General features: G+C 43.2%; 1 protein-coding gene across 7 annotated transcripts in view; it reads right to left on the reverse strand.

Moving 5' to 3' along the window:
- Positions 1-359: 359 nt before the first annotated feature.
- KLF7 (KLF transcription factor 7) overlaps positions 360-22,496 on the reverse strand; it is a 91,243-nt gene continuing 69,106 nt past the window's right edge. For 5 of the 7 annotated variants that reach the window (XM_078071240.1, XM_078071244.1, XM_078071241.1 and 2 more), the window contains 2 exons: positions 13,958-14,081; positions 360-6,640 (listed from right to left, as the gene is read on the reverse strand). In XM_078071240.1, the coding sequence (XP_077927366.1) occupies positions 6,589-6,640; positions 13,958-14,081 (176 nt within the window). In that variant the 3' untranslated portion in view covers positions 360-6,588. The remainder of the gene's footprint in view (positions 6,641-13,957; positions 14,082-22,496) is intronic. The other 2 variants (XR_013447332.1, XM_078071243.1) reach the window with 2 other exon arrangements.

Here is a 22,496-nt window from a genome sequence, read left to right on the forward strand (position 1 = left end):
AACCCCTGAAACAAACATCCCATAATCCACCTCGTTCTAAAATATTGCTTTTCATAACCTCCAACCATTTACTCCCCTCCCCTCAAAGAAACAAACTATCTTCAGAGTTCCTTCTTATTTCGGAACTGAGTTACCTCAGTGAAACCATAAAACACATGTACACAAACACACACACACACACAACCAACAACCTCCCGAACCAAGAAAAATGACCTAATATAATCCCGACTTCCCCCTCTCTCTCTGAGAAAGAAAACTCTCGTGAGGTATATAAGGACCAATTTGTGTCTCTTTGAGGATTTTCTTCTTCCCGACGAAATGAGCTAAGGAGAAATACAGTAAGGCATTCCAAGGCCAAACACATTCTACTGTTTATTACACATATTACATTCTTAAATAAAAATGCGTCACATAACATTTTTTGCATAGATATCTTACAATATACCAATTTAAAAAAGAATTATGAAACAGACCAGTAACAAAAATAAATTTTTTCTTCATTAATAATTTTGTAACATTAACATACCACCATCATATAATACAAATAATAGTTTTAAATCTTAAGACTTTTGTACAGCAAAAAAACTTGACAAAGTAATATATTTATATATATATATAAAAAGCTTAAAAAAAATAAAATGTCAAAAAAAGGCATAACCGAGGGCTATAAGACTGGGTACTTCTGTGATATATTATAAATACCAGAGAAGGCCTGAGAGAATGTGACCGAGGGGAGGAGGGGGAGGGGAGGGGGCTGGGAGGAGGTCTCTCCGAACACACTTGTTACACATCTGGCAAAAAAAAAATGTATAGTGCAAAAATAAATTTCTTCAAGCAATTGTTAAGAGGATAACAGAGACTGGAAAGCAAAGTGGTGGTGGCTGGGGAGTCGTGTGGCGGGAATGGGGACAGGGTGATGAGAGAGGAAGGGTTTTGGTGGGGGTGGGGATTTACAGAAAGGAAGGGGAGGCTGCAAAAACATGAAACATTTATTTTTGCCTCTGTGTTAGCAAGGAGATCTTGGCCATAAGAGGTGTATTTTTCCTCCCTGGAATGAAGCAGAAGTGAAAGATAAGGAAATTAAACCAAGTCTGGGTTTAGATAGGAAATGCATGCTGGAAAAGAAAACTAAAATAAAAAGGTTGAGAACCAGCCAATGAGCCCCAAAGCCTTTCAGGGCCTAGATTTGCAGAAATCATTCTGCCTCCAGTCCCAAGGCCTAGGATTAAAATGTCCCCTCTCCCCACCCTCCGCCCCTCCCCTCCATGTGGAGCTCCCAGTGTGGTTTCAATATACTGGCATTATAAGCATCCATCCCCCCCAAAAGATATTAGGCACTGGTGGCTACTCCTCTTAAACGTCAGTAGCCTGTTTTCCTTCTGCGAAGGTACACTAGGTACACGTGGCCACGTGTCTAGGCGTGGGCACACATACCACCCTCATTATTCTGACGTGGGGTCCATTTTATGGCAGTAGACAGAAGCTGGAGTCAAAGCAATTTACGATTCCAAAGCTTACAGTTGAAAAAAATTGTATAAACAGTCCCCAACAAAGAACGTATCACCCTTCCCTCGTGACCGCTGAGAGGGAGCCCTGTTTGAAAAGAGTATCTGGTTTGGGATATTAGTGAAGTGACGGCCTAGGATTTCGCTCTGCCATTTTTGATACCTGTTTCCCGAGGACTTACAAACGCAAATGCAAAACACCTGAAGAATACAGTACTCTATTGGAAGGGCGCGCAGAAGAAAGTGAATTGCAGCTTTATTTTTCCCCCTTTTCCAGGATCTATGAGGAACCAGCCGAGGGGATTTAAGAGTGTTACAAGCAAGAGAAAACCCTGAAGCCTCAGGCCATTAGTCACGGGATCTCACACTGACCAGCAGTTTTTGTTTCCTTGGACACATTTTTGTTGTTCCATCTCACGTATTCCCAAAGATCCTCACTGAGGCAAGTAGGCCGTCAAAGAGGCATCGATGTACGCTCAGGCCAGCCCCTCTCGTTTCCAAACTGAGATCTCACCATGTTTACCGAAATGCAACCCAGACCCGGAATTCGAACTCTCTCCTCCTGCCCCCCACCCCACGCTTGGCAGGTGGCCACTTCCGGAAGAGGCCAGGGAAAGTTTCCACAAGTACATTTCAAACAGGTTCTACTTAGTGAATTTTCACTTTGGCAAAGATCCAGGTGCAAAATTATGGCCAGAAATGCCGGCCCTCGTAAGATCTTTGAAAAAGAAAGAAACAATGAACCTGATTTTTGCAGTTAAATACGTTGCATCTCTCCGACTTTCCCTACCTTCTTCCTTACCCTAAAACCAACTCATGCAAAAGAGAAGACAAAAGCACTTTGCACTGGATTTTATATCTTACAGAGCGACTTCCATCGAGGAAATCATTTTGAACCAATGAAACCGATCACTAGATGTTGCCGTTCTTGCCGGTGGAGTTCATTTCTTTTGACTTTGCCATCGCATTCAGGCACGGGGGCTATGGGCGGAATATTCTGAATGCACTAGGTGAGCTGCCCTGAAAGTCCCATTTAGTTCCCCTTTGATGCAAATAGACATGGCTACTCTGGAAGCTTATCCCCAACTAAAGTCCTTAAAAAATCTTCTCTGGCTTCTAGATTCAAAGAAGATTTTTTAAAAATAGGAATCAGTTCTGCTAATCGTGCGTGAGGTTGGCTGTCTTTTTTACCCTGTTATAATCAGGCAATCTAAGATGTAAAAAGGGCACAAGAGGTGCAGGAGGGGAGGAGATGGGGGGTTTGAAGGGCTTTGCAAGGGAAAGCACATAGAGAGGAGAAGGAAATGGTCAGCATGAAGTTCATTTTGGGGTTTCCGATATTTTTATAAAATGCAGCTTTGTCATGGAATCTGAACATTTCTTTTTCTGGACACAGTACTCATCACCACCAGGCTTTAAGCTGGGCCAATTAACCATCAGTGGGGCAGGAGGCCAGTAGCTAGGAGAAGCATTATAATTTCATTGTTTCCACATCTTTGACTTACAGCCATGTGGTAGGAGAAAGAAGCACAACTTGAAATAAAGAAAATTGTCAATGGCTTAGAAACACGCTTTCTCTATACATCAAAGTCGGAACCCTGGATCAGATGTGCTTGAGGGGACAACCACAAGAAACACCGTGCCAGGTTTTTCCTTCCAAATTTGGGATCCCCGGGAATGTCAGGAGGTAAATGAGAAAGCAACGGTTTAATGTGTCTCAAATGTCCAGTAAAGCACTGTTTTAAATAACCTGTCCTTCTGGGAGCCAAGTATCTTCAGACGGTGATTTCTTGGAGAGCCTGTTCACTCTCCGCAGACTCTTACCGACCATCTCTAACCATTTCAGAAATGATGGACATGTTCTCACAAATCCACTTCCAAAATGACTGGTGCTACCCTCGCTTTTAGGGATAGGTTATCGTTCGCAGGTGTCACTTGGGCTAGAGAAGAACAGTTTCAAAGCCATACACTTAGCACCCACCAAATTTCAGGCCAATTCTCACAGTCCACAAAAGACTCTGAAGCAAGCCAGCCCCACCATCGTGGTTCAGCGCACCCTGCTCTGAGAAAGGTCAGGAACACAGTACAAAGGACCTCACTGATACAAGAGAGAGGAATCACTGAACATTTCAGACACTAATGAGGACCAAAGGGCCTTTGTTCCGCCACATTCAAATGAGAACTTTTCAAGACCACAGATGACAACAGGGAGCAAACAAGCAATGATTACTCTTTTGCATTCTTTTTTTTTTTTTAAACTTTCTTTTTAATAGAGCCTTGCATTGGTCAGTTCAAAAATTAAATTCAGTATTATAAACCCTTAATAATAGCATTTCGAGAGGCAAGAGCAGCTCCAGCTGGGGAGAGAACATTTGTAACGGGTGGCAGCCACGGCTCTAATGCCTCACTGATATGTGCGTGCGTTCATGCTGGAGGCTGCTATAGAAAGGGAAATCAACGAACCAACAGAATCTGGGGTGTCTAAAGTTTCATCTAGTGCACTGACTGGAGGCGCTACAGTTGAATACAGCTGAGGTTTAAGGTCCCTCACACATCCTTCACCCAGAAAGGATGCACCACACATTCAAATATAATCCCATGAGACGCCCTGATGGACTGGCCCCAAAATGCACTCAAATGCAGTAGAGAACTATGAGATTGTCAGCAAGCAGTGCTCCAGAAAATGTTTCTAAGTCATGTCTAGTTTTAAATCTTTGGAATAAAACTGATTTTTTTTTTTTTTTAAATACCCTCCAACTAACATATACAGAATTGCCTCCGGCAAATGGGCAGATTTTTAGGTGTGTGTGTTTTAGGGTGGTTTTTCTTTTTGTTTTTGTTTGCTGTTGTTGTTGCTGTTGTTGGTTTTTGTTCTTGTTGTTGCTGTTGTTGTTGTTGTTGTTGTTGCTGTTGTTTTGGTTTTTGGTCTACCTTGCAAAAGGGGAAAAGAGAAAGAAAACTTTAAGGGCCAGACCTCAGAATGCCCAGGTGTCCCATCGGTAAGCTACCGCGTTTGTGATCAGGAGGCTCCTTTACCCTTTGATGGGCACTTTTCAACATTTCAGGGAAATCAAAGGTTGCAGAAAGCTGAGAAACCAAATGCCAAGGATCTTGAAGGTTGCTGTCATACGTGTATTTGTGTTTCTTATATTATTATTTCCTTTTAAAGACTTCAGTTTTGCATCCCAAATAGGTATGGGGCGGCATTTTAACAGTCAATGAGTCAAACAGTCAAAGGAGGGCAGAAGGGGAGCCAGCTGGTATGAAGGAGCAGCAACCATGTGCGGACCAAATGCCATTTTTGTTTTTTAGACGTGTCTTGAAGGGATGGTCCCAGAATATACAAAATATACAATCTGTCCTAATAACCACCCCGCTTGCTTGCATAGGCCATTGAACGGTCCTAAAGGCAGTCTTTGGAGTTGGGGCCGGTGCCAGCTAGCTAAGAATGCGGGTAGATAAGAGACCGACAGGGGATGTGTGTGGGATGAAAAGTGAGGAATGTGAACCCCCTTGGAGTCAGCTTGCAGAGTAAATGTGAGGCCTCTTGATCCTGGGTGCTCTAGGTCACAAGTCATGGTGGGTCTAGCCAAAAAGATTTAGAAACGTGTCTCTCCTTTTAGACAGACCATGAGAGAAACTTCTCAACCCTTTCCTTAAACGTCCACCCTTCATTCCCACAATGGCATTTTGAATTGTGTTTTAACAAGTGGGGGAGTATGAGCTCAGTGGGTATGAGAGAGGAAGATAGGATGATGTTTTCTGAAGCCACTAGACTCGGGAGGCATCCTCAGTTTTCCCCACTCCTGGAAAGAGTGATATTTTTGGCTTTTTGTCAGGTCATACCCCAGAGTTAGGTTAAACATGCAGCTGCCCTTTGAGACTAGCGACATCTATAAACTGGTTATAGGGTAGCAACGACACACAGCACGGGGTTGGTCACTATGCGCTGAGGTCATGGTGCCTCAAGGGGGATGAGAGAACTGTGATGTCCCATCTGATTGGCTGCTTCGAGAGCTGGACATCCAGGTGCCGAGAGAGTCCTGGAGAGGTTTATTTAGTCCATGGAGAAAAGATAAAACATTTAAGCTTCCAAATAAGCTTTTCAAGTTTTCGTTAGCAAAAACAGAGAGATTAAAAAGAAAAAATCTAGCACTGGCAATAAGGTGAGGCTCAAGGGATATACTGTGATTTATCATCAAGGACTTTATTCTCTTGGCCACTTTGCAGTCATGCTAGAAGTTTCCAGAATCCCTAGTGCATATGGTGTGCAAGAGTCAAAAAGTAAGAAAAGAAAACTCCTCCCTTGAGAGTGAAGTCTAGAGAAATGCAGGCCAGAAAGGTGTAAGGTGTTATTCCAGAGTCTGCCGTCGCTAAGGCCGTCGGTATCGACTCGAAAGATCTCAATAGTACTAAGAAGAACCAAAACCGATCAACAGTTCTGTGAGGAAGTCGGACGCACGGAATAGTAGGACTTTTCACACACAAAGGACAAATAAACCAAGAGTTAATTTTGGCTACCAAACTGCAATTTGGTTGTCTAGGTCATTTTCCCCCAACTATTTAAAAAGAAACATTAGTGCTACACATATGCAACTTTACGACGTTGTATTCTCCTATCAAGTTGCACTGAGAAGCAAGGTAAATAAGCCCCTCTTACTGCCGTCCACCTGCGGAGACGTCACATCCATTTTCTTTGATTTCCATTGGCAACAGCGGGAAATAATTCCAATAGTGCTGAAGTAAGCAGCCAGTCTGCCTTGCTGAGTTCACCTGGTTTCCTTCTTCTTCGTCTTCTACCATCTGGCAAGGGCAAGGCATAAAGAATAGACGTATATATTTTAAATATAGCTGAGTGCATGACAGTGCGTGTGTGTGGGTCTATGTGAGTGCATGTGTGTGTGTGTGTCTGTGTGTGTGTCTGTGTGTGTGTGTGTGTGTGTGTGTGTGTGTACACAGAGGTTTATGAGTGAGAACTTTCTTCTGCGAGGTAATGGAACCCCGCCTGAAGTCCAGCCCCCTGCCTCACGGCATTTCCTTCAGACAACGGCCGACGCCATGACAACTCTGGCCTTTAGGGGTTTTAGATATGTCTCTTCATATGGAGGGCAAGATGGTCAGACCTGGAAAAACACCTAGGAAATATAAACAACAACAAGGATATAAGAGGGGTCCAGGCAATAAACTCAACTTCCAGCACCCCTTAGAAAATGATTAACCCTACCTCAAAAAGTGGCAGTACATATGTACTGAGAAACAAGGCGCTGTGTGGGGAAGGTGAGCTCAGGGTCAGACTGTGCGGGTTCTAACCCCAGCTCTTCCAATCCTTGTGTGACTCTGAGCATGTTAAACTCTCTGTGCCTTCATTTCTCCTCGGGAGAATGGGGGTAATCACAGCACTCACCTCATAGACTGGTTTTGAGGATTAATGAGATGATCTACATAAAGTACTTAGAATATTTGCCTGGCACATAGGAAGGAAGATGTCTGTGAACGTTAACTATTATCATAGTTGTCATTATTAAAGAAGAAACTAACAGGAAGGTGCTTCGGAAACACATGACATGCCCGTATACCAGAAGTACGGCAGAAAATGATTAGCTCGTATCATCCAACGGTGGAACTCTTAACATTTCAACACCCAGAGTTGAGTCAATGAAGACCCAGAAATGCTGCCTGTGATACCTACAAGGTCTCTATTATACCAAGTCAAGAAAAAGAATGGAGAAGTAAGCTCATGCTTATTGAGAATGAGCTAACACGCAGGCATGTGCTAGGCATTTCCCCAACATGACCCAGTACCATTCTCGGCAACCTTCCATGCTGAGTGTTCACACCTCTTGTGTGTGTGTGTGTGTCTGTGTGTGTGTGTGTGTGTGTGTTAAGGAAACTGAGGTGAGGGTCATGTAGCTAGTTAGTGGCAGATTTGGGATTAAAACTCAGGCAGATCTGCAAGCCCCCTCTTTCGAATGCCCACCCTTTCGAACGTCCAGTTTTCTTGGTGCCTGAGGGCCACCACTGAGTGCCTTCCTCAGCCTCAGAGCAAAGGCAGCGGTCATCTTCACTCCTCCCCCTTTCCTTTGGCATCAGCAACTTGATCTTCTCTTGGGTAGCTGCTTCTGCGCTCCAGTTGTATGGGGCTGACTGACCCTCCTCCTAAGGCTAAAGCTATGGCCATGGTGGTCCACTAAGCGACAGTCGCATGACCCATCAAGGTTCATGAGAGCCAGTCCTGAACACTTGCTGAAACTACTCAAAGAGAGAAGCTCTTTTCCCACTGGGGCTACTGTGCTATCAAGACTGAAGCCGGAGCTGCTGGTATCCCTACAGCCATGTGGGAAAGAGCCTCCTTGAGAACAAAGTCAACAGAGAAAAATGGGCAGGAGGATAGAAAGAGAAAAAAAGAGGCCTGATGACAACATCTGAGACCCTGGATCCAGCCAAACCTAAAGACCAATCTAATTTTGGTCTCCTTAGTCAGCTGAGCTAATAAATACCCTTCGAAGCTAACACCAGCCTGAGTCGGGTTTCTGTATCGTATAACTAATAGAGTGGGCATTTCCATATCCCCGCAGCCTACAATCTAAGGCTCTGGCTAGAATCCCAGTAAAGTCAGCACACGAGACAGCATAGCTCTGAGTGTGTGCTCTCCCTCCGGATTCTTCTCTTGAAACTGGCCATCTCTTACCTGTGAGGATATTCCCAGGCTCTCCCAAGGCCCAAGCCATGCTCACAGTCTAAGATTCTTGTTAGGATGTTAGCAAGCTGCCCTGTTTCAGGTTAGCAAGATTTCCTGTTCCATGCAGGATTTCCCCGTGTTTGTTCATTCTTAAAACAAACAAACAAAAAACCCACCCTATCTCCTGACCCCAACATTCTCCACCCACTCTGTGTGTGTTGATTTTTTAAATAGGCACATACGCAGGATAGAACCCCATGGAAATGAAGCAAAACAGAACCAAGGCAAATGAGAAACACATAAGAATGGGAAGGTACAGTAGAAAATAATATAATCCAATAACATATTGAATAACAATAATTCTTTTTAAAAAAATTTTTTAAAGATTTTATTTATTGATTTGACAGAGAGAGAGAGAGAGAGAAAGCACAAGCAGGGGGAGCAGGAGAAAGAGAGGGAGAAGCAGGCTCCCCGCTGAGCAAGGAGCCCGATGCGGGACTCGATCCCAGGACCCTGGGATCATGACCTGAGCCGAAGGCAGACGCTTAACTGATTAAGCCACTCAGGCACCCCGAATAATAATAATTCTAATTATACGCACTTATTTTAGGCCCTAATTTAATATGAGCAAGATATTTGGATAATCCCTCAGAGTGCCATCCAAAGGGGATTTCATTTACCACAAAACAGTGGTAAATATTCTTTAAAAGTAAGTGCTTGATGTCACTCGTATACAGAATAGCAATACAGCCTATAGGGAATTCAGCAGTTAACTCCCAGGACCTCGTCCTGTTCTGAGGGCACACTCAGTATTGCCCACTGCCTGTTCTCTTTCTTCCCTCCCTCCCTCCCTGCCTCCTTTCTGCCTTCCCTCCTTCCTTCCTTCATCCCAACAGCCTAGAGAAAGAAGATCTAAGTTGGGAAGTTCTTTTTGTAGGCATTTCCTTTTTAAAGTTAACATCCTTAACAAGAACTCTATAAAGAAGATGCCATTCTTATCCCTCTACCAGCTGAGATAGTCATTAAAAAGAGGCAAAGCCAAAATCTGAACCCAAGTAGTGTGACCCCGGAACCCATGTTCTAGCCACACCTGCTCTTTAGACCGAGAAGAAGGGAGAGCTGAACTGTCAATTTCAGGAGTCTGTAGCAGGTAGAATAATGGGTGTCCCCCCAACCAAATGTCTGTACCTAATCCCTGGAAACTGTAAATATGTTAGGTTATGTGGCAAAGGAGAATCAGGGCTGTGGATGAAATTAACCTGCTAATCAGGAGATTATTCTGGATTATCTGGGTAGGGCCAATGTTATTTAGAGTATCTTCAAAAGTGGAAGAGGGAATTAAAAGAGAACACAGAGAGCAGCATGGAAAGCTTGGATGATGGAGAGATGGGGTGAGCAGGCAAGAAATGTGGGCCACCTCTGGAAGCTGGAAAAGACAAAGAAATGGGTTTTTCCCTAGAGCTTCTAGGAAAAAAACACAGCCCTGTCGATTCCTTAACTGTAGCCCAGTGGATCTTCTAACCTACAGAAGGTTACCTATAAGAAGGTACCTATAAGATAAAACATTTGTAACGTTAAATAAAGATGATACTAAATTTGTGGCAATTGGTAATGGTAGCAACTAGAAAATGAATCCAGAAGTCAGTCTGGTCAGGCCTGAGTAGTGAGCACCTGTGTGAAACCAAAAAAGTAGGCACCAGGAAGCCTGCCTGTCTGAGGGAGGAACAGAGGGATTGGAGAGGGAGGAACAGAGGGATTGGAGAGGGAGGAACAGAGGGATTGGAGAGGGAGGAACAGAGGGACTGGAGACAGCAGCACGGAAGGACAGGCCTTGGCCTGGGGACAAAACCTCTTTCCTTTCCTTTCTATATCCTGGGAACCTAAGGGAAAATAGCATTCTTGATACAGAATTTCATCTGCAGACACCATTCAGTGATGTATGTGTTCCAAATTTTTATTCTGCCTTTCCCAACTGCCTACTGTGTGCTGGGTATCTAGCAATATATGTACAAGCATCTGTATTTATTCTTCGAGATCTTGCAGGGAAAAAGAAAAGTAAAAAAAAAAAAAAACCCAAACCAAGTCTTTAACATGGTATGAAATCTAATTGCACTCCTGAATTGAACCAGCATTGTTATTTCTTCAAATTCTCGGAAGTATACGCTGCTTAGAATTTAGACTAGGTCCCTCACCATTGGGGTTTTATTTAAATTCAATATACCAGCAAGATACTTAGTCATGATTAATTTATATTTATTAATTTACACTTACTGAGCTCCACACAGGAATAGTAAAAGGTAATAGATAAACTCACCATCTAGAAATGTGGAATCAAATAATTCTAAGGGTAATATACCCCCAGAGAGTATTTATAACTATACAGTAGTCAGACGACCTTAAATAAGAATGTCCTTAATGATTGAAATTTGTTCATTACAGAGAACTAGTCAAACCACTGTTGTCATTTCCCTTGGCTTCTGAAAAAGGCACAGTTAAGTCATGTGGGCATTAAGCCAACAGCAATGCTCCAGGGCACCAAAGGGGCTAGATATGGGTTGGTATTTGTTACCACCTATAAGTGGGTTGACTCAGAGATCCAAACGTGTCCTCTCAACTGCCCAAGATCTTGAAGGTACTACCCTGATAGCAGTTTCCCTGAATGACAACTGCGTTGAGTTGGCAGAACAATGGCCCAGGTATCACCACCCTGTTTACCCCCACCAGCAGCCCCGGGCTGTATGGGCTGAGAAACAAGCCTCACCCTTCTAGCAGCTGGTCTGGCCATGGGCTATACGGTTCAGTCTGACAGCGAGGAAGTGGCAGAGCCTCACTGCTTTCTCCCCCAACCCAAACCTGAAGCCTGAGGTCACAAAACCCAATGTCTTCAGGGGCCTGGCAGATAAAGTAAATGAGTGCAATAGGTCAAGGACTATCAGATTCTACTTTTGATAAGGCTTGGATATGAAGAAATACCGCTCTTCTGTAAGAGGACAAGGGCGATGGTATATGGCATTGGAAGGTCTGGCTTCATGTTGGGGAGACCGCAGGGAGTGGTGGGAACAGTAAGAAATTAGTGATCACATGGCCATCACAAATGGGGAGTGATTACTATTTAGCTTCAGAAAATTATGGCCACATGGGAATGTGTGAGCCCAGTGTTACCGGATCTTCTGATTTTTCCAGACAAAGCCAGAGATGCAGACATTTTTGTGGCATCTAGTAATTTTAAATGTAAGTAAAGCAAATAAATAAAGAAAAACTCATTTATTTTTTTTCAATCTACCCAATAGGCAAAATAAAAGTATAAATTAGACTTGGTACGTGCTTTAAAGACAGGAAGCCCCAAACCCAGCTTAGCCTCTAGAGTGGTCTGATTTCTCAAATTCTAAGAAGGAAGAGGGAGGTTTCTTACGCTTATACACACGGTGTCACCTACAGGATTCAGAGTCCTAAGGGCTACAGATGCCCTCTTTTCGGAAGGTAAAAGTCCTCTAAGGAATGCCAGCTCCCAGTCACGCCAGGCTTTCCTTTCATCTGCTTTGGGACCACTCCAGTTCCCCACGCCACCTCCCGGACCTGCTCTATTCTTAGCACCGTCGCTGCAATTGAAATGTAAGGTGCTGCCGGTCGTGAGACACTAATGAGAATCCAACCCCTTATTTCTGACATTGTTGAAAATGCCGTGACTCTTGGCCAATATCACAGGACTTTGACCCAGATCTCCCCCAAATCACAATCTCCCCCAGATACCTTCTCAAAGAATTTATACCATCTGCTCATCAAATTTCTAGCTCCAGGAACTGTAGATTTGGGTGAGAAAAATAAAACAAAAGGCTAACCAAATTACCCGTCTCTGACACCTCCTTCCCTGAAATACCCAGCTGGCTTGAAATATTTCTCCACATAAATCATACAAATGGTCAGATTTAATCCTAGTATATCAACTGCTGGACAGTTGTAAATTCCTCAATAAGTCAGTTGATCTGCAGAGAGGAATACTAACTGCCTGGCAATTTCCCAATAAGAATTCTTTGTCCATTTCTAAAGGATGAATGTAATCTATAACGCACAATCTCCACGTAGTAGTCTTATCACCCTTCAGGGATGGGCGACTTCTGTGTATGCCTACTACCACCAGACTTTGACAACTCACAGGGGATTCCTCTTCATCCCAGTTGATATAATGCTCTTCCTCAAAGGAGTATGGGCAAAGAGTCACCCTCTATGCAGCTTCTTTATTAGTGGCCAGGGCTAAAGAGAAATGAACTTGAGATGGAGGTTGAGGAAAGACGTCAAATAAGGAGAAACATTACCCAAATATACTCCTGTAGCAGAACAGCCACTGATTCACATCAATTCAGGGGGCCTTGCACGTAATGGGATAGAAATGAAAAAACAGGTTGTGTTCTTGGGGAGCAGAGGAGATAGCTCCAAGGGAATGAGAGACAATAGCTTCGCAGCGTGGACTTCCTCAGCTCTGGGGTGGGAGGTTATCTCTGGACTCCAGGAGGCATGGGGGCTTTATTTAGTTCTTAAAGAATGAAGATAAGAGGAAAATAGCCTCTTCAGGAAGAAGGGGAAAAAAGGAGGAAAAACATGAATGCTCCTTTATAAGCATCTTAAGGGAGCACCAAGCCAACTGGCCACCCATGAGATTTGGCCACTACTGCTCTGTTCTCCAAACTCATACACTCTCACACACACACACACACACACACACACTCCAACAGAGGAAGGTGGTGTGGGGAGGGGCCGGCACAGGGACTGGGAGGCAGGATGGGAAAGCGATCTCATTTCCTCCCACGGAGAGCCAGGCCTCTACGGACATCCTGCGAGCTGGGGAACCCTGAGGCTTTCAGGGCTTTTATCGTATTAGAAGCATTTTTCTCATCATAACTGAGACCTTTAGTATTGCATTAAAAAGATGGTTAATTTTCTTAAGCTTCCTTTTAAACACAGAAATAGGATTAGAAGGATAACATGCTCAGATGCAAGCCCATTATTTGATTATGTCTAAACCTAATCCTGCCTTCACCTTGGCCTGCAGAGTCTCCATTTTGGGGTTTATTGGTTGATAATGCCAGGGCTGTCAGATACTATTACTTGTGTAGTATCTGTTGCTACGTGCTCTTTCTTCCACTATCAAATGCTGAAGGTTGGAAATTGAATTATAGGATAAGTTCTCAAAGCCTCGCCATCTTTTAGACCTTTGTACCTATTTTCAAAGGAGAAAGAGTGATTCAGGCCCCCAAAGAATGGGGACTCTCACCAGTAAATTCATAAATTCATTTCTAATAACGCTTCGGAGGGAAGCCTTATGAGTAACCTTCTTTCCATTGAGCAGGCTTTCTACTCTTTCATGTTATTAAGAATCAGGAAAAATGGTATTGATGTTAATAAAAAGATCAGAAGAGACAGCTACAGGTGACCATTCTCTATCCTATTACTTTTCATATTATAGTAAAATCATCTGTCACATCATCTCCTTGAGGGGAGGAACTGTGTCTTATTGCCACTCAGTGGCTCACATGGTTCCTGGCCCAAAGCTGGTGTTCAGTAAATACTTGTGTGACTGAACCAAGAATTTACATCATCTCTGGATTATACGCAAGAAGGCACCCTTATCGCATTGGGTTTTCTCAGTGGAGAAGGCCTGAGTGTCCGAGGTAGAGGCTTGGGATAACCCCAGAAGCACACGGACAGCCCACCCCCCCCACCCGGACCCACCTCGCCTTCTCCCCTCCCCATCCCAGCAGCTTCTGTGTTTCTTTACCTGTCGCAGTGGTTGCATTTAAAGGGCTTTGCACCTGTGTGTTTCCTGTAGTGCCTCGTGAGCTCATCGCTTCGTGCAAAACGCCATTCACACCCTTCCCATGAGCACTTATAAGGCTTCTCACCTGCAAGAAGAGATGGAACGACCATGGTCAACAACAGGAACAAAATGGCCACACGCCTGATCAGGTTCTGCTACCTGTCCATCATCTTGGAAAAGGGCTGTATAAATTATTCTTGAAAGACTGCATTTCCTAATACAGTTGGTCACATTTTCTTTAGGCTCCTGGTATTTTGTTGTTGTTGTTGTTGTTGTTGTTGTTGTTGTTTTAACCTTCAAAAGTAGTTTCACAGGATCCTCTAATCTGGAGCTGTCATTTCGGTTCCCAGAGTCAGAGCATTTCCTTCAACTGGTGCAGGATCAATTTTTATTTATTTTCTATTCCCTGGAGCACTTTGACCCCCCACTGTCCAAGCAGAAAGGAAATGTGCTATTTTCGTCTGAACCACAAATGCTTCTAATTCTATTTTTCTCCAGAACCTACAGTAATTTACCATTTCAGCCTTTTTAGCCTTCTCCCTCCTACCACAAACTGGAGCCAGGATGCTGACTGACAAGGCAAACAGCTCAGGTCTCCCAGAACCACTGTTCCTTCCAGTAAATGGGAATGGATGGACAGTCAGGAGAAAGGGCTATGATTTGAGAGTAAAACAAAAATCACCTGACGATTCCTGGCATTTATGTAAAATGCAGTCACAAAGTCCTATTTAAGAAGCCCCTAACTTAATGGCTCCAGAGCATTCATATTAGAGAGAGATAGAGTACTACAAAATATTTTTAAAGCCAATTTGTAGAGCAAGGTTTTAGCCACAGTGAGGCTACTTGTAAGTACGAAATTAGAGCTCTTGCGCTCAAGTGACCTTTTTGCATGGTAAATACAGACGGAGGGATATGTAAGAGAAAGTACATGATTTTTCCGTAGACCTTTTTCTTTAACCCATCAACGGCTGTCACCCAACATGGCAAATATTTACCCTTCCCACTGTATGGTGCCTGGTTCCGATTAAGAAGAAAAATAATCTTCAAAACCCCATGAAGTCATGAGAGTTACTGAGCCCTGGTAACTGAGAGGCAGGTTGCGCAGTGGTCATGAGCCCCGAAGACGACCTTCCCGGGCCCAGCTTTCGGTGCTGCCCCTAACTGTCTAACCCCGGGCAAGTTAACAAACCTGTCTGTGCCTCTGCTCTTCTAGAGATAATAACAGTACGTAACTCAAAGTGTTCGGAGAGCATAACTTAATATACACAGGTATTATATATTCATTAGAACACTGTCTGGCTCACTTAAGATTCACATTACTGGTAAATGTTATAAATTGCCAAACCCCAAATTTCAGGATACACAGGTGCCAAAGTAGTACTATGGTTGCCCCATTATTGCTCTATTTTTAATAGCCAGACCTTCACGAGGCAGCGCTTAAGGAGACATTGCCCAGGTACTATACTTGACCCACTTTCTTCTTCCCACCTTTTTCCTTCCCTTTAAACCTGACTACAAAGTGCTCACAATTCTTTATTTGTATCACCTAGAATTGAACCAAACATGATTGAAAATTTCATTTCATTAAATCGATGCCCTAGTGAGCTACTGCTCTGTAAGGCCCATAGAGAAGAGGAATGAGAAACACAGGCATTTCTTTTAAAGGGAACCAAGAGGACATGAAGGAGGGCTAGAAGCACAGGAGGAAACCCATTCAGTTTTGGAAATCAGGAAAAAAAAAAAAAAAAAGAATCACTGAGCAGTGTTAAAAGTTCACCTTCTGGATCCTTAAAGCCAAAATTTTAGAAAATTGCACCTGCTGAAAAGAAAATAGCAGAAGGGGGGGGTTGTCAAATCAACTTTGGAGTTAACACACCTGGGATCGGCATTCATTACAGAGTTCATTACAGAATATGCCTCAGTGTCCTTCTCTGTCAAATGGGGCTGAGCTTCCCATGTTTGTTGTGAGGTTTAAATATGTTGTCATATAGAGGACACACATCCTGAGCCAGACACAAGGCAAATATTCTATCAATTTCAACTTCTCTTCCTCCCATATACACCTGTGTTCTCAGAAGCTGTCTAAAGGTTGTCACCCAAAACTTTCGAAGCTCAGGCTCCAGACAGCTGAGTCTGGAATCACTCTGGGCAACCTAATATTGGAAAAACCGTGTTTTTAAGTTTTAAATATTTTCTCAGTGTACTGATGAGAATGCTCCAGAAAAACTGAGTGCTCTTGCGATCTACTATGAAGGAATGGGATGCTGAGGGGAAAGAAGAGACCCCAGCTGGAGAGAGGTGGGCCCTCCCTGAGGGGCGTGTTGGCATCCTTTACTTAATGTGATTGATTGCCCACCAGGCTCCATTATTCAAGGAAATCTGGCACAAACAAACAAACAAATAAAAAAGGAGAATGAGGCACGTCAGCGACTTTAGAAATTCACAATGCCCTCCACCCACCCAAGGCCTTCAAAGGCAAGTAACACTGCAGGTTCCTGGAGCCTGGGGGGCCCAACACACCCCAAATGCAACAAGGCATCTGGAAATCCCACGACATTCTATAGCCACAAGCAGAGACATCTGTCCCCAAAATCAATCCCACAATTGAACTAACCCATCCATCATAGGCAACCACATTTTGAAGGACAGAGGAAGGACAGAGAGAAAATGGAGGTTCAAGTGGATGTCTTCAGATATTTTTGAAAAATTGTTCTTTCAAATCATTTGGTTTTTCCCCTTGGTGAATTTTTTAAATAGTTTTGTTTTGACAATTAATATTAAGGATTTAGATACTTCCCAGAAAATAATACAGACTCAATTAGTTCTGGCACAAGCCAATGATCCTATCCAGTGGCTATTTCAGTATCCCTTTTGCCAGTGTATAGACAGAAACTACAGATAGTTTGACTTGGCTTTGAGTTGTATCACCTAACATTGTTTCCTGCTAGCAGAAGAAGCTCTTTTGTGTCCTTATGGTTTAGTCAAGATATATTATGGTGCCTCATCAATCTATTTTTCCAGTGTCTGATTCATTTACCTGTAAGTTGCCATTTCAGCAAATGCTCACTAATGTGAACTTTAAAATAACCAAGAAAGACCTCGACCAAGTGAAGGAGCAGTGCCTGATAGAGGCAGAGTACAGAAATCAGAGGAGCAGAAAATATATATAAAGAATTGGGAATATGACTTCATATTTAGGGCTCAGAAATGGTGGGCTTAGGCTGGCCTTATTCCTAGGTCCCATATCGGCTTCTGTAACCCAGTGCCTACTTGAGAGGCATCAGTGAAAGTCCTCTGTCAGTACTTTGCTTGGCCAAGATCAGACCTCCCTAGACACCAGCACCCACTGCTTGATGTCGGGGGCAGAACCACCTATATCCACGATGCATTAGTTTCCATCTGAACACCCTACATAAAGATTTCTGTGTATTTCATAAAAATCTTGGGTTTTTTTCTTTATAGAAGAATGGCTTTCTTTCTAAAAGAAAGGAAGAAAGGAAGAGAAAGGGGACAGAGGGAGGGAGGGAAGGAAGAAGAAAGCAAGGAGGGAGGAAAAAAGAGAAAGGGGCAGTCAGTTGTAACTGGAGCGGACTTCATGCAAAATCAGCTTATCTCCTTCATCCTGCCCTCTCTTCCACCCTCCTTCTCTCCTTGCTCCACTCCAGGCACTATTCCTGGGTAGAACACAGAAAACAGCACACCCTTGCACAACGCTATACTGTATGGCACCTGGGACAATGCCTGCCTTTCAGCTCACAGCAACTCAATAATGATCAAAAATGTTCAGGAGAGGTCTGTAGGAGACAGGCAGATGGGAGAGAAACTTAAAACATTAGGACTAAGGCTGGAAGGCGTGTGTGGATGAAGGCGGGCACAGCACAGATCGGATGGGCGAGGGGGCATGGTAGTGCGTGCACAGTTCACGGGGCCAGAAGCGGAGACACGGTCAGAACCCCCCTGAATTGCAGGTGGAATATCAAGATCTACTTTTCCTATCTAGAAATTAACCCCAGGAGACGTGTTTCCCTCAGAGGTGATAGTAGGTCTAATCAGGTGTAAATACATTTATAGCCGTATGAGGGCTCTTAAGGAGAGCTAAGGATGCTTGAGAAACAGGACTTGACATTTAGCAAGGTTGAATCATGGCAAGAATTCATGCTCTCCCACAGAATGGCCTCTGAAATGGAATGTGGGCTAAACCAGTATGGCATTTTTTTTTTTAGTTTCTTACAGAGTAACTCTCTCTACATCATGATCATCAAATTTGATTGGTCAAAATGCACATAAATACCTTTGAACATGTACCTCCAATACAAGTAGATTTATTCATGAATTGTATAAATGTACTGATGTCTTAGTATGTTAGGATATTATAAAATATGCTTTCAATACAGAAATTAAAAAGAATGGGACTAAATTAAATACAAATAGAAGGTTTACATTTTTCTTCCTGCACTCAAAAAGACTGCATTGTACGCCCTACTTTAGAGACCGCTGCTCCATAGGATAAATGGAAACAGCTTGGCTCCAAGCCTGCTGGTCTCAGTGCTTCCAGACTTGGATCCCACAGTCCATTCTCCCTACAGCAGTCCGAGGAATCCTTTGAAAATATAATCAGCACAGGGGGGGTCCTTCTAGGGGATTTTAGTGTCTATATTTCCATATAATTGGTTTCTCTGACATCCCCCTGGATTATATTTTGTGCATTTGAAAACACTCTATGAAGCATTCTACAGACCTCACCAGACTGCCGAAGAAGTTCATGACCCAAACGAGGTTAAGAAGAAATTACAGTGTGAATGTTGCAGTGGCTTGCTGTCATTCTCAGAATTCAAGTCAAAAGCCTGGGCAGCCCTGTGGTATAGAGTCTATATGATCTGGCCCCTTTCTAATCCCATCTCCTACCCCCGTCTCAGGGCCTTTGCACTTACTAACCCCTCTGCCTGGCATACTTGCTCCCTCACCTGAGTCAGGTCCCTGCTCGAGAGCGTCTCCTCCTCAGGGAGCCCTTACCCTCAACCATCCTCCATAAAACAGCAGATTCTGTCACCTGCTCCATAGCACTCAATCACTTTGAAATTAGACTGCATGTCGTTTGTATTATTGTCTGCTTCCCCTGCCAGAACGTAAGTTTTGTGCAGGCATCTGTTTTGTTTGCTGTGGTACCAAGAGCACTAAAGTAGGGCCTGGCTCAGTCCCGTAGGATACAGCGAATGAATAAAGCACCCTGGTTTGCAACGAAGAACCAAGTGACACAGAGGGCAGGGCAGCCTATGTGATTTCAGCCCCTGGCTTTCTACGTATTGAACTGGCTTAAGAGTAGAAAATGTTTATTTGCTGGCCAATCCTCTACTCCAGGGAATGAAATATGGAACTACGATGGATTAAATATTCCTTCACCATCATAGGTCACTTCCACTTCTTCTCGATCTGCCCGAGCCTAAAGAAAGGCATATCCTGAAAATCTTCCTGTAATATTCAGCTCACATCTGGGACCACAGTCTCCTGAGCAACATCCCCTCTGGGAAGCCAAGTGCGTCATTTTATGCAACTCATTTGTAAAGGTTCTCACTGAATATGTGTTTGGGAGAGCATGAATGATACGTCAAATGTACTGCACCATAAATTGGCCTTTAAGATATAGATTGTGGAATAAAATATGAACATGTCAGAATCATGCATTCCAGGTTTAAAAACCCCTTGAAAATAAACATCGTTAATGCAAATCTTCTGCATTCATTTCCTGATCTGCAAATTTTCAAGTTCTTAATCCAATTCCTAGAGAGACTAGGACCTTGACATGTCCAGATTTCTGTTAAAACTAATTTTATCTATTGCTTTTTACTTTTTAAAAAATGTTACTAAATTTCTGTTATCTGGGCATGTCAAGGTCCTGATCTCCTTAGGACTTGGATGAGGAACCTGAAATTTTAGAGATCAGGAAATGAAAAGTAAAATGGAAAGGAGGAAGAATACTTTGTAATGGGTTTGCACTGCCACCGAGTACATCTAGAGGAAATCAGCAAAAACCAGGCAATTGCTTCCACATTACATTCAGCAGCACTAGAGAATTTAAGCCACCTGGGGAATAAAGACACTGAGAGAGAGAAAATGTCACTAAGCTCTCTTAACGATGGAAAAAGAGTAAGCAGTAAACATCACTCCACAGCTTGGCAATCCCTTCTCAGGGTATAGGAGCTACAAGTAAAAAACACCCCAAATTATTTTTTTTTTTAAGATTTTATTTATTTATTCATGAGAGATATGGAGAGAGAGAGAGAGAGGCAGAGGCAGAGGGAGAAGCAGGCTCCCTGCTGAGCAGGGAACTTGATGCGGGACTCGATCCCAGGACCTCGGGATCATGACCTGAGCCGAAGGCAGATGCTTAACCATCTGAGCCACCCAGGCGCCCAAACACCCCAAATTATTAACTCTGCTTTGGAAAACTGGCTCAGAGTTCCTCTTGGATTCCAGCTGAATCTGCAAGATTCTCTTTTTTCAAGGTATTTTAGATTAGGTGATTGTTGAAAAACGAGACAAAGGCTTTCTTTTCTAGAACTTCAAGAGCATTTACAACAACTACATAAAACAAAATGTGTTCTCATTTATTTACGTTCCAGGTTGATTTTTTCATTCATCCATTACTTGCTCACCCAACAGCCTCCAAGGTGCTGGGACGCCTGAGCAGTTGAATTTGCATAAAGAAGCCGTCACTGCCCTGAGCACACAAGCTTCCTCTCTTTTCTGGCATTCAGAAAACAACGAATGAAATGATGACCGGCCTCAGTCAGGTTACATCCTTACAGCCTGGATCACCACCTTAAAATGGCTGTTTAAAATGTATAACCTAAGGGGCGCCTGGGTGGCTCAGTCGTTAAGAGTCTGCCTTTGGCTCAGGTCATGATCCCAGGGTCCTGGGATCGAGCCCCGCATCGGGCTCCCTGCTCAGCGGGAAGCCTGCTTCTCCCTCTCCCACTCCCCCTGCTTGTGTTCCCTTTCTTGCTGTGTCTCTCCTGTCAAATAAATAAATAAAATATAAAATAAAATAAAATAAAATGTATAACCTAAAAGTTAAACCATGCCCTCAATAAGGGTAGCTCCTACTTCAGAATATGGGGAGGGGCGTGGGAAAGAATTCTGACATAATCCCACAACTACTGACAACCGTGGTGTCTAGGACAGTAACCACCCGCCGTATGCGGCTATGAGCACTTGAAACGTGGCTAAGGTGACCAAAGAACTGAACTTCTAATCTAAGTTTAATTAAAATTAAAACTGAAACATTATAAAGAATATTTTATACTCTTGTTATGGTAGGAACATTTAACTTTAACTATTGAAAATTCAGCATATGAATTTAAATATGCTGTAAGTACATAATACACTCTGGATTTCAAAGACTTAGTTTAAAAAAAGAATGTGAGATAGAGCTCATTAACTTTTTTCATATTGACTTTATGTTGAAGTGATCATAGCCTGGATATATTGGTTTAGGTAAAATATTATTATTAAAATTAATTTTACCTATTCCTTTTCACTTTTTAAAAAATGTGGCTACTAGAAAATTTTAAATTACATATGCAACTTGCTTTCTATTTTAGACAGCATTGTTTTAAAATATATTTTCTATATGGAAACCCCACCATCACCTCGAGCATAAACTTTCTCCCATGCCTAGCCCAAAAAGCTTGTTACCACCTTGCCTTCCAGATATGCATCTCTCCAAAACACCTTATCTGGGTCTCCGGCTGAGCAGGCAAAGTCAAATACCTAGACTTCTGGTCTCATTCACTGATGATGAAAATACAGTCTCTTCAATGTGGCAAGTTGGATTCAATCTACATTAATTGTTGGCTCAAATCTCTACCACGCAATGACACTGCTGGAGATTCAAGCTAAAAGCAAAGGGTCTCTGTAGTAGAGGAGTTCCCAGGTGGGGAAGTCCCACGCTTGCATACGAACTATACAAGGCCCACGTGTTTGATAAAGGAATGTGCATGACATGTGGGAGAGGAAATCTCTAGGACTCTGTAGGAGCATTAGGGTAGCCATCCCTTGATGCTTCGATGAAACTTGAATCATTGCTCTATTGGAGAAAAATGGACTCGTTATCAAAAAAGGACTCGCCATAGAAAGCCAGATTCTTCTCATTCTGCCTTTGCTGCCTAATAGCAATGTGGCCTTGCAGAGTCAGTAAATTTCTTCTTGAGACTTCTTTTTCTTAACTGTGGGGGGAAGGAATAGAAAAAAATCTGTCCTACTTCCCTCCTAGTTATGATGATTCAATGGAATCTAGTATATGGAAGTTACTGGTCAATTACAAAGTCCCAAATGCACGAAAGGTGTTATCATGATGATGGGGATATCAGAAGAGGGGTGCAGGCGTGCGGAGGCCAGAGAAGGCTAACAGCACAGAGGCTGTGTCAGCTCTGTGTGCAGGGCAAGGGCGCATGGGCTTCTCCACGAGACTTAAAGAGCCCAAGCATCACTTCTCAGATCT

This window comes from Halichoerus grypus, chromosome 4, assembly GCF_964656455.1.
Source record: "Halichoerus grypus chromosome 4, mHalGry1.hap1.1, whole genome shotgun sequence".
In the NCBI taxonomy this organism is placed as follows: Eukaryota; Metazoa; Chordata; class Mammalia; order Carnivora; family Phocidae; genus Halichoerus; species Halichoerus grypus.